The 12772-nt window shown below is 36.5% G+C and overlaps 3 protein-coding genes across 4 annotated transcripts; 2 read left to right on the top strand and 1 right to left on the bottom strand.

Annotated features, from left to right (window-relative positions):
• Positions 1-1527: 1527 nt before the first annotated feature.
• Positions 1528-3743, top strand: LOC104898575 (uncharacterized). The gene is made up of 2 exons (XM_010685668.4): positions 1528-3168; positions 3242-3743. Exons 1-2 carry the CDS (start codon positions 3001-3003, stop codon positions 3536-3538), a joined length of 465 nt encoding a protein of 154 aa, XP_010683970.2. The 5' UTR covers positions 1528-3000; the 3' UTR covers positions 3539-3743.
• Positions 3744-3786: 43 nt separating this feature from the next.
• On the bottom strand, positions 3787-8208 carry LOC104891435 (uncharacterized). Of its 2 annotated transcripts, XM_048643238.2 has the most exons (5): positions 7894-8208; positions 5507-7731; positions 4311-5411; positions 4177-4230; positions 3787-4093 (listed from the first exon to the last, which is right to left on the bottom strand). In XM_048643238.2, the coding sequence occupies exons 2-3, from the start codon at positions 7724-7726 to the stop codon at positions 4683-4685; spliced, it is 2949 nt and encodes a 982-aa protein (XP_048499195.2). In that variant the 5' UTR covers positions 7727-7731; positions 7894-8208; the 3' UTR covers positions 3787-4093; positions 4177-4230; positions 4311-4682. The 2 variants fall into 2 exon arrangements, with proteins under 2 accessions (XP_048499195.2, XP_010675433.3); XM_010677131.4 differs by having other exon boundaries at positions 5507-8208.
• Positions 8209-9676: 1468 nt separating this feature from the next.
• Positions 9677-11717, top strand: LOC104890981 (hypothetical protein). Its single transcript, XM_010676609.4, has one exon. The coding sequence runs from the start codon at positions 9812-9814 to the stop codon at positions 11420-11422; it is 1611 nt and encodes a 536-aa protein (XP_010674911.2). The 5' UTR covers positions 9677-9811; the 3' UTR covers positions 11423-11717.
• The last annotated feature ends 1055 nt before the right edge of the window (positions 11718-12772 follow it).

The following is a 12772-nucleotide window of genomic DNA, read 5'->3' as shown; positions in this document are numbered from 1 at the left end:
AATAATCATATATACACCTTAATTTGATATAAGCTCTTCTTTGACTTTTAAATTTGTTAATATAGTTCGAATTTGTCCATTGAAACTTGACATTGAGACAAGTCCGTTTAACTTTACATAATAACATTTGCTTAAGAGTTTAAGTAGTATAATAATAAATAAAAGTACAGTTAAAATAAGATAAGTGAAAAACAATTATAAAAAAAAAACAAAGTGCAACAATCAATTATAACCGGGAGAGTAATATTTTAGGATCTTCAAAAGATAATTAAAAAGATTGATTTTGTGCTAAATAATTAATAGAGTAACAAATTAAAAAGAACAATGATGTATTACCGCCTAATACTAGATGATCCACAATTTTAATTGTGCAAATAGAGTAATAAAAGAGAGCAATAATGTATAAAACTGTCAATTTACAATACTTTATCAACTCATATAGCTGATCCATAGAGAAAATAATTGTAGTGTATATTAATTAGCTTTAATACGTTAAAGTAAATAATGAAAACATAGATAAATTAGTATACAACAAAATCATATAATAAATTAAACAAGTAACTGAGATCATGACCTTCAATTGATGGCGGATTATATTGGAGCACAAAGCAAATAGAAATAAAAAAATTAATGACAGGCTAAATTGGACAAACTTGCAATCTGGAATCAGTTGGTCATGCATGGATGATATAGGGCTCGCAATAATGAGAGTCGCGCTCCAGTTTGACTATACTTGATTCGAACTAGAAAACTCATATCCAAACTCGACTTGATTCGAAAACTCGTGAGTTTGAAAATTTCAAGCTCAAACTTGAAACCCAAACTCGAGCGCGAACTCGATTCCGACTCGAAACTCGTTTCAACTTCGAACTCGAACTCATTAAAGCTCAAACTCAAACTCGGTTAAAGCTCAAACTCGAACTCGATCCTAGCTGCATATCTGCATTCGTTGTAGATTTTTTATGAACAAGAAATATGAAATGGAAAATAAATCCCCTAAAAGTACTTAACCATACATCAAACATCAACATGAAAAAATTTTCCACATCAATTCCAAACAACTATTTAATACAATGTACTTTTTACGGAGCTATTTCTTATAGGAAAAATTCCTTCACTTTGCCTTCATGTTTTTTTAAAGAAAAGTTCAAAGTATTTTTCAGAAAAAAATGTTAAACTTTCTTATAAAATATATATACTTTCTTATAAAAAAATGTTAAACAAGTTGAGTCGAGCAATCCAATAATACTCGACTCGAAAGCTCGTGAGATACTCGAATAAATTGCATATATATATATATATATATAATATAATATATAATATATAATATATATAATATATATATATATATATATGCAATTTATTCGAGTATCTCACGAGCTTTCGAGTCGAGATATTATAATATATATATATATATATATATATATATTATATATATATATATATATATATATATATATATATATATATATATATATATATATGCAATTTATTCGAGTATCTCACGAGCTTTCGAGTCGAGTATTATTGGATTGCTCGACTCAACTTGTTAACATGTCGAGTCGCGTTCGAGCTCGAGTCGAGCTTGGACCGAATCAGGTACGAGTAGCTCACAAGCTATCTCAACTCATTGCCAGCCCTACCGAATATATATGCATATGCCGATGTTTCGTACATTTCGGACACTTATATACTTCCTCCGTTTGTTTTAGATGTTACACTTTCTATTTTAGAAAGTTTTAAATTAGATGTTACACTTTTATTTTGGGTAATAACTTCTCTCTATCTCTCTCCTATCACATGTTCACATAGTACCCTTTTGTTTTTCATTCTCTCTATCTCTCTCCTCTCCAAACATTACCTAGGAGTCCGTGATTTACTCTAATTAATTAATTAGCAGCACCCAAATGTACTGCTATAATTTTTTTCTTCCCATTTACTTAAAAGAGAATATTGAAAAGCAATTCCAGACAATAAACAATTTTTTTTAACCATATGAGCCACGAAGGCAGTACAAAGTACAAAGAAGGGTAAGGGGGATTTGAACCTGTGATCTATCGTTCACAGCACCTCAATTTTAACCATTAGGCCAAGACATCATTGGTAAGACAATAAACAATAATATAGTCACATAAGTACTTCGTCTATACCCTTTATTATGTCCACTTAGACAAAAAAACAATGTCCACTTAGAATCGTGACAATTGTTACAATTAGAGAGAATATTCTAAATTCTTCCAAATATATTTTCTCTGTAAATAAAAAATAATACTTATCTCGAAAAGGTCTCACATAACATAGAAAAGTGTTACATTTATTTTGGAATGGAGAAAGTATAAAAAAATATAAAATCATGTGGTTTATTGTTTGATTCGTCTAGCTAAGTACTTTATTAATATTCATCGTTATAATTTTTACTAATATATAATGAATGGTATTATCTAACGCTAAAAAAAGTACATTAACAAATGTAAACTGGAAAGTGGACATAGTAAAATAATATATGGGAATTACTAGTTGTTAAAGAAGCGTGAGAACAACGAGAAATTATTATTATTATTATTATTATTACTTCCTCTGTCTCATAATATAGTGCCTAGTTTATTTTTGGTGGGTTAAACTTTAAAATTTTTGACCGAATATTCTCATTTGTATATATCAAAAAACATAGGAAAAATGGATGAAAATACCCCCAACTTTGGCCGGTCCGCTTTTAATACTCCCAACTATGACTTATTTTTAAATACCCCCAACTATGGGGGTGGTACGCCAAAAATACCCCGCTGACCTATTACCACCGGAAGAACTGGTAAAAAAAGGCACGTGCCTTAGGCGTGCCTAAAATTACCTGGTTAATGGACCAACTGTCCATATTTAATTTTTGACCGTTATTTTCTCCATTAAAATCCCACCCCCCACACATCTCTCCTCATCTCCCTGCTCACATCTCTCTCATCTCTCTACTCCTCTCTCTACTCATATCTCTTCCTGCGTTCTTCAATGGCGTCGAACACCACAACTGGCTCTTCTTCTTACAGGTCTAGGTCCACAAGGTCGAAAAGTGGTGGTCAGATGGTGTGTTATCATCAACAAATTGCGCCCATTAGGGTTGTTAGGGTTGAAGGGCCAACAAAAGGCAAACGGTTTTATGGCTGCGCTTATTGGCCTGTAAGTATTTGAATTTTGTGGATTTTGTATTTAATTAGGTTTGCATATTTAATTTTTTTGTTTAATTTGGCAGGCAACCTGTGGGTTCTTCAAATGGGCAGATGAGTTGGATGATGTGGGTGAACTCCAACATGGGATATTTGTAAGGGATGGGTTTATTCAAGAACTTGAAGATCAGAATATTTTGCTGAGAGAGAAAATAAAGAAGTTGAAAATGAAGCAGGAAAAGTTGGTGGATGAAGTTGAGGAAATGGGTATTGCCACAACTGAAACTCTGTATGAGTTGAAATCCAACACCACTGAGAAGAAGTTGTTGTTTGGGTTGTTCATGTCTTGGGTTTTTTTTGCAATTATGTTCTTGTTGAAGTAATGTATGTGGAGTTGTAGGAGAAGGCAGTTTTTTGGTTGGGGTAGGAAGGTGTAATGTATGTGAAGTTGGGGTAGAATTTTGGTTGGGGTAGGAAGTTTAAGCTTGTGTGTTGCTGGTCTTTTGGCCCTTTTTGTGTAATAGACAGCAAAGACAATGATGTAATGGTTTTTGAATGATCTTGAAATCAACATGAATTCTATTGGAATCTTGTATGTCAACTATTTTTGCTTTTCTGCTACTTCACAGTGTTGAGGAAATACAAATAACCAAAAGCACAACTTAGCTAATAAGCAATACAAATAACCAAATATGTCATTAAGAGAATATAAGTTCAATACACAACCATAAACAAAGATGAAAAGCAGTGTTGTGGGATACAAGACAATTTTAACTAAGTTTGAACCTCAAAACAGAAGTCAAAACATGGGATACAAGACAATTTTAACTTCCTAAATTGAGATGTGTTGTGGTGCTTGAAGCTTGACTTCCTTGAGTTAATTCAGCTTGACTTCTTATCTGGGAAACCACTCTTGGTCCACCACTCTGTCCAGGAGCCTAATTGTCAGTTCAGGTAAGGTTAGTTAAGGTGGCATAATATCTCAATACAATGAAAATGAAAGCAGTTGTCAAAAACTCACATTGATTAGAGTGTTGCCATGACCATCAAAAAGGACACCAACTCCCTGTGGCATCTGCACAGACACAAATATACTTAGTTCAGGTAGGGTTAGTTAATGTAGGTTTATTTAAGGACAAATGTTGATGAACTCACCCTTTTTTTTGGAGCAGTGTTTTTCTTTCTTCCTTTTCCAACCACCCTGCCATTTTTACCAATCCTTGATGGTTGTGCAGTGGTTTCATGGTGTGAAGGAGGAGGGCATAACTGGCAGTGTTTATTGGTTGAGTGCTGTCTTTCCTAGGTCTGCCACATGGCTTTTTAGGTACTGGCTCCACTGCCTTACCCTTGTCAGGGCATGTTCTTTTGTTGTGCCCCTTGTTCTTGCACACACTACAGGACATCTCCACTCCATGCTTAGTCAATTTGCCACTTTTCTTAGGGTCTTCATGAGGATCTTTGATCCTGTTCTTCCTTGGCCTGCCTGGACCAATCTTAATGGGAGGAGGGTCCAAAGGCATGTCCACTTTAGGCCAATGTCTCTCTCCAGTCAATGGACTTACCCCCACAGTACATCTTCAGGTAAGCTTCTCTTTTATAGCATTCATCAACATAGTCTTCAGCTTCATGGTGGAGGAAGAAAATACAAGCAACCCCATGACAACAGGGCACACCACTTAAATCCCATTTTCTGCAAGTACAAGATTTTTTTTCCAGATCTACAGTTAAGGTGTCCATTTTGTGAGCTACTTGAAATAAAGTAGCACTAGATGGCAGTGGGGTGCAATTTGCTGCCTCATCTTTCTCCTTTTCTAGCCTACTTTGTATCCTAGGACAAATCTTAGCTGTACTCTTCTCCATCTGCTGCCTTTTAGTAACCATCCTTTGCATTAAAGCAGTCCTAATATCCTCAAGCATGAAAATAATGTGTTTTGCTCTAGCATGTATAATATACCCATTAAAAGTTTCAGCCATGTTATTAACAATGACATCACATTTTGTATGTGTCTTAACATGTGCTCTACAAAACACCTTAGGATTATACTTCTTGAATGCAACAACAGATTCAGGGTTTACCTTCTCCATTTCTGTCAGAGCATCTCCCAAATCAGCCTCATTGTAGGACTTTGCTGCTTTCCAAAACAGCAGCTTCATTTCATCACCCTTGTATGTCTTATGCCAATGGGCATACACATGCCTAGCACAGTGTCTGTGCTCTGCTTGTGGGAAGATTTTAGCAACACCTCCTAATATAGCCTGTTAAATAAGTAGGATACATGTTAGCCATACATAATACAACTACTAATACTATTATTTAATATAGATGAGCTGGATAATATTTCAAAACATACCTGAGCCTCATCTGAAATCAGGGTTAAATCTGACCCATTTCCACCACCTAGTACTTTCTTCAGCTCATAAAAGAACCACTCCCAACTGGCAGTGTTCTCACCTTCCACCACTGCCCATGCCAGTGGGTACATCTGATCATTGGAGTCTCTACCCACTGCTGAAAGTAGCATCCCTCCTAGAAATGTCTTGATGAAACACCCATCAACACATAACACCTTCCTCCCACCAGCTAACCAGCCATGTAAAATTCCATTAAAACAGACAAAAAACCTCTGGAAAACAGGAGGAAACACAGCCTTGCTTGGGTCAGTAGTTATCTTGAAAATGCTCTGTGGATTTGCTTGTATAAGAGCCTCTAAATAACTACCTAATTTACCATAATGCTCCTTCATGCTGCCATGTAGCTTCCTATGAGCATGAACCTTAACTTTGTAGGCATAATCCCTCTTAACAAGCACTTTGTAGGCCCTCCTAATTGTTTCCACAATCTCCTTTGCAGGCCAATGGGGTCTTGTTTTGAAAACCTCTAAGAACTGGGTTGCAACCCAGGAAGATTTCATCTGTCTGTTGAGCTCCATGTTCCTGTTACAACTATGTTCCTCCACAACTGTTTTAACCACAAAGCTAGCCCTCCTACTGTCCCAGCTAGCATACAACCTAAAAGGGCATTTATCAACACATTTAACACCCAACCTCTGCTGCCTATTCTTGTGACTGACACTAATGGTCAAATTCCTACCCTGTGCAATAGCAAATCTCACAACAGCATCCCTAAATTTCTCCCTATTTTCAAACCTGATCCCCACCTTCCAAACTAGTTTACTGAAATCTGTGCTCTCATCAACAACTGGAACCCTCACCCTCCTCTTCCTAGATAGGATTTCATCTTGTTCATCTTCATCTGGGGTGTGATTTTCATCCTCTGAAGCTTCATACTCACTGAGAAACTCCTTGTCAGCATCACCTGTTGGATCAGTTTGTTGTCCTTCCCCTTGATTACATAATCTCCCAGTAGCAGCATCTCTTTGTAACTGATTTGCTATGCCAATGATTTTTTCATTCCACCCACTCACTCTCTTTCTTGACTCCCAATACTCATCATCACTGGTGTCATCCCCTACTCCATCAAGTTGCTCCACAAGACACTCAGGAATCTCAAAATCATCTATTACTGCCTCACCATCTTCATTCAATTCAATATGCTCTTCCTCTAATTCACCTTCTTCAAATTCACTATCACTTTCATCATCTGTGGGATAATATTGTGGATCTTTGGTGCACTCATCATCTGTCTCATAGTCATCTAAATCATCTATTACTGCCTCACCTTCTTCATTCAATTCAATATGCTCTTCCTCTAATTCACCTTCTTCAAATTCACTATCACTTTCATCATCTGTGGGATAATATTGTGGATCTTTGGTGCACTCATCATCTGTCTCATAGCCATCTAACAACTGTCTCCAGGTCAGGGGGCTGTCAGGTCTGTCATCATACCATAGATGGTAATCAGAGGGTTCTGTACTTGGTTGTGTACTAGGTTCAGTTTGTGTCCTATGTTCAGTTTCTGTATTAGGTTCAGGTGTAGTCAAAGGAGTAGATGAGGGAGTGTTAATAAATGGAGGAGGATCAGTAGGTGCAGATTTTTTGGAGTTTTCTGGTGGAGGTTCTAACTGTTGTGAGGTGGAAAGATGTGCAGCTGAACTTTCTCCTTTGCTGAAGTTTCCCACCTTTTTTGGCCCACCTTTAGGCCTCCTAGGAGTCAATTTATTGGGCCTAATTTGTTGGGTGTTTGTGGGCTCAGTTTCTGGTCCAGCACTACTACACTTAGGCATTCCACTGGGTTGTGATCCACCCTCTAACAACAACACAACATCAGGAACATCAACTACATGGACCACATAGCAGTCAATACATCTGCTTTTAAGTACAAGATCAATCATCACCCTCACTTCATCATCAAATTTAACCCTTCTCAAACCTTCTTCAAAACTACTACTACCAGGTACAAGGTAGTATATTTCATCAACCTTTGAGTAGTTTCCACACTTCTCTGCTAATTCCTCCAAATAAAACCAACATAACTCATCTGCGTCTACAGGGAATGTTCTTGCTTCACCCCCAACATATTGTGTTACTCCTAAACTATTCTTAGTAAAAGTCCCACCATGCCAAAACTTAACAGTAACTATGGTGTCATCAGTAATGGTTTTTTTCATGGTACCTAATGTAATGCATGATAAATTATCAATAGAATTACAATAAACAACAACAACACAAGCAGAATAACCAATTTACACCAAATACAAACCAATTTACCCTAAATTTAACAAATTAAAACGGAAAAGAAAAAATCCAAAATTGAAGAACAAAGATGAAGATTTACCTCTCTGGCAGACTTAGGTGGCAGAATTTTCCCCCAAAGATCAAAACTTGTGTGTTGATGATAAATCTCCTAACTTGTTCAGCAGATGAATAGATGGAGTACAGTAACTGTTCTTCATGTACTGAGTTTCGAAAATTACGCATTAATGGGGTAGGTAAAGCAAAGGGAGGGAAATGGGTTCTTTTTACCCAAACAGCAGGTCACAGGTGAAAGCGGGGTATTTTTGGCGTACCACCCCCATAGTTGGGGGTATTTAAAAATAAGTCATAGTTGGGAGTATTAAAAGCGGACCGGCCAAAGTTGGGGGTATTTTCATCCATTTTTGTGAAAGTATTGGGTCAGACCGTCTGACCCAATATTCTCGTCAGACGACATGACTCTCAACTCAAATTAAGGTTTCGGCGCCACCTCTTCAGCTTCACCTTCACCATCTCTCTCCTTCAGCGCCGCATCACCAATATCATCAGCTCCTTTTTTTTTCTCTCTCCTCCGCTGCTACTTCTTCTTCTTCAACTCCGAATTTCTTCGGATCTTAATGATTTTTCAGTTCATTTTTCTAGATGTCAGTTAATGTACAACGCCAATAATATATGCTCTAGTATGGCAGCTTAATGATTTTTCAATTTAGAAAGTCCATATGGAACGGAGGGGGAAATCAGATTTGGTTAATGAGGGTCGGAAAAGTTGTATATATGCTTGGCCTGAGTTGACTGTTTTCCTAGTTGTCATGTTCTATATCCAGGCTTATGCAGAACTCCTTGATGAGGAAAATATAAATGTTCCAGCATGGTTTACTTTCAATTCGAAGGATGGTGAGAATGTGGTGAGTGGTGATTCCTTGCTTATAACAATGCCATGGTTGTTTTTATCAATTCGAAGGATGGTTGTTTTCAGGTTAGTTTTCTTTTCGGTTGGACTTTGTTTTCTTTCAGTTGGACTTTGTTTTCTTTCAGTTAGACTTTCTTTTCTTTCAGTTAGACTTTGTTTTCTTTCAGTTGGACTTTGTGTTCTTTCAGTTAGACTTTCTTTTCTTTCAGTTGGACTTTCTTTTCTTTCAGTTGGACCAACTGAAAGAAATAATGGGCCAACTGAAAGAAATAATGGACTAACTGAAACAAAATGAAGACTACCTGAAGAAAAATATAGACTACCTGAAAAAGAATAAAGACCAACTGAAACCCAAGTAAGTCTAACTGAAGCACAAAAACCCACTGAAAAACAAAGAAGACTAACTGAAAACAAAATGAAGACTACCTGAAAAAAAATTGGAAGCACCTGAAAAAAAATGAAGACTACCTGAAAAAAAATTGGAACCACCTGAAAGTCGTCCGACCAAGATTATGGTCGGACGAGTCCGACACAATACGTTCTCAAAACATATTTATGTGGAATCTTATTAGATTTGTCTCAATGTGTAGTTTCATAATATAAAAAACAAGCACTATATTATAAAATAGGTGGAGTATTATGTATTGTAGATGTCGAATATCTCTCCCTGAATTGAAAATATTACTTCAAGAAAAAAAAAGGGAGACTTTTTTTACTCATAATAATATACCTAATTCACCAAAACTTTATTTAACTATTTTCGCATACGATGAGACTTAAATTCAAGACCTCCCTTAAACATAATCATACTCATCCAGATTCTTTCGACTTGAACCAACTCAACTCAATTGATATGGTAAGGAAAAAAAAAACGGAAGACTTGTTATTACCATTACGTGTACTAGATACTGTCCCACGTGTATAAAGTTTTTCCTTAAATTCCCCACACCCTCTTGTCTCTTCCACTTCATCTTCCTAATTATTCCACCATTCTCCAACATAAGTAACTCTTCTACTACTACTACTACTACTAGTTACTACTCTACTCAACTAAACGCCACTCCTGTTTCATTCCACTGTCTAAGTATCTATGACTACTCTCACCTTATTCCACCTCATTTTCTCTTTCCTCCACCTCATTTTACTCCCACTCTCGCGTGCCGAACTCCCAGGCACGTGGGAGCTTCTCGTGGCGGACGTAGGCATCGCTTCCATGCACACCGCCGTCACCCACTTCGGCACGGTGGTTCTCTTAGACCGTACCAACATAGGCCCCACCCGTCTCCTCCTTCCCAAACACCACTGCCGTACAGACCCAAACGACGCCGTTTTGAAACACGATTGTTATGCTCACTCTGCTCTCTTTGACCCCATCACCAACAAAATCCGACCGTTGATTATTCAAACTGACACGTGGTGCTCATCCGGACAGTTTCTCTCTGATGGGACCCTCCTTCAGACGGGTGGTGATCAAGATGGGTGGAAGAAAATTCGCAAGTTTAAGCCGTGTGAAACGACGGAGTTTTGTGATTGGGAGGAATTAAACGACGTCGTTTTAGATCATGGAAGGTGGTATTCTACTAATCAGATTTTACCTAATGGAGATGTTATTATTGTTGGCGGTAAAGTTGCCTTTTCAGTTGAGTTTTACCCTCCAAGACAAAACGGTGCCGTTTTGTTTCCTTTTCTTGCTGACGTGGAGGATAGACAAGGGGATAATTTATACCCTTATGTTCATCTTCTACCCAATGGAAATTTATTTATTTTTGCTAATAATAAAGCTGTTTCATATGATTATGATAATAATTCAATTGTGAAAAATTATCCACCTTTAGATGGTGGGCCTAGGAATTACCCATCTGCCGGATCATCAGTAATGCTTGCTTTAGAAGGAGATTTTTCATCAGCTTTTATTGTTATTTGTGGTGGGGCCCAATATGGGGCCTACATTACAATGGATAATTCACTTCCTGCTAATGGTAGTTGTGGGCGTATATTAGCAACTTCACTTAACCCAGTTTGGGAAATGGAGGTTATGCCTTTCGCTAGGATCATGGGTGATATGGTAATGCTACCAACTGGTGAAGTAATCATCATAAACGGGGCCCAAAGTGGTACCCAAGGGTTTGAATTAGCGTCTAACCCGTGCTTGAACCCGGTCCTTTATCGACCTGATCAACCACTTGGGTTGCGGTTTATGGTGTTGAACCCGGGTTCAATTGCACGAATGTATCATTCAACGGCTAATTTGTTACCTGATGGTAGGATCTTACTTGCTGGTAGTAACCCGCATTATTTTTACACTTTTAAGGGAGAGTTTCAAACTGAGTTACGACTTGAGGCGTTTTCACCTGAGTATTTGAGTTTAGATCGAGCTAATCTTCGACCTGAAATTAAAGTATGTCCTAAGAAGTTGAAGTATGGTGATGAATTTGAGGTGGAATTAAGTGTACCTTTATCTGTGGTGGGACTTATTGAGATTAATTTGGGGAATGCACCATTTGCTACACATTCTTTCTCACAAGGACAAAGGTTAGTGAAGTTAAATGTGAAGCCGGCTATTCCGAATGATAATGGTGGTTATAAAATTAGTTGTGTGGCACCACCTAATGGGATGGTGGCTCCACCAGGTTACTATATGATATTTGCGGTGAATCAAGGGGTGCCAAGTATTGCGCAATGGGTTCAATTGATGGTTTGACAAGATTCCTCCTACTGTAATGAGAATTGATCAAATTTCAATTATATAAGCAAGCTATAATACTCTTGTGAACAAGTGTATATGCATATGTTTTACCTCTCCTCAAAAATTGAAAGAGGAGGTTAGCTGAATGTGACGCCAAATTGTATGTAGTATTAAGACTATAGGTTTAAATTATACTCCTTTCGTCTCATTATATAGTACTCACTTTCCTTTTTTTTACAAGAATTAAGGAAAAAGAAAAGAGTTTTAGGATTTCACAAAAATATATATTTAAGTAAATGTTTATTGGATATTTTTTGTCTTGAAACTAGTTTTTTTATTCTTTTTCTTTTAATATAAAAGGAGAGAGCAATAATGTTCCTTGAAATGGTGTAAAACAATAAATACGGGCATATATCTTAAAATAAAGGTAGGGGTATTTTAAAATAGGAGTATTTTCGAAAGTTTTATGTAGAAATAAAGGATAATTTTAGTCCAAATTAAACAAATTGGTAAAAAAAAAAATAGGCACAATATTTTGGAACACCCAAAAAAAATGCAAGCACTATATTATAAAACGGAGGGAGTAAAACAAATATTTCGTTGGTGTTGTTGCTTTCATATACCCGGTACCCCTTTTAACTACTCCCTCCGTCTCATAATATAGTGCCTACTTTATTTTTCGTGGGTCAAACTTTAAAATCTTTGACCGAATATTCTCATTTGTATATATAAAAAAACATATTCATGTGGTTAAAGTTATATCTTGAAGACTGTGTAAAAAAGAAACAAGCACTATATTATGAGATAGAATGAATATTTTTTTTTGCTAAGCTTTATTCCATATAACATATGCTTGGAGGAAAGTGTGCATAACTAACCCATCATCAGAACAGAAAGCCAATATGCTTTTCCCCCCACTATAAAGCATAAATTAAACCATTTAAGTGGTAGATAAAATGTTACGCTACTCATGATTAAATTTAAATATTAAACCTGACCCTGTGTTTTCAAATAAACCAATAGAGTAATAATCCACCACAATGGTGGATTTTGGACATTTTTTTTCTTGAAAGAACTCGGTTTATGTATCGAATCGAGGAAATTTTTTTTCATATAATTCAGATAGTATGATTTTATAGTGATCAGAAATAAGAAACATTAAACACTACCTTCATTTTTTTATAAGTGTAATACTTTTTTCTTATTTGCAAATTGCAATAGTCACAATAAGTGCAATCAAGGTTAAAAAGTATAAAGAGCTCAATATTATTACAAATATGTTACCAAAAAGCAAGATGGAACCACAACTTTTTTTTTTTTTTTTTTTTTGATGCTAATGAGGCAGAGCCAAATAAAGAAAATAGA

The sequence above is a fragment of the Beta vulgaris genome, chromosome 4 (assembly GCF_026745355.1).
Source record: "Beta vulgaris subsp. vulgaris cultivar EL10 chromosome 4, EL10.2, whole genome shotgun sequence".
NCBI lineage: Eukaryota > Viridiplantae > Streptophyta > Magnoliopsida > Caryophyllales > Amaranthaceae > Beta > Beta vulgaris.
The sequence above is the reverse complement of the archived record's forward strand: the minus strand, read 5'-3'. Positions and strand labels throughout refer to the sequence as shown.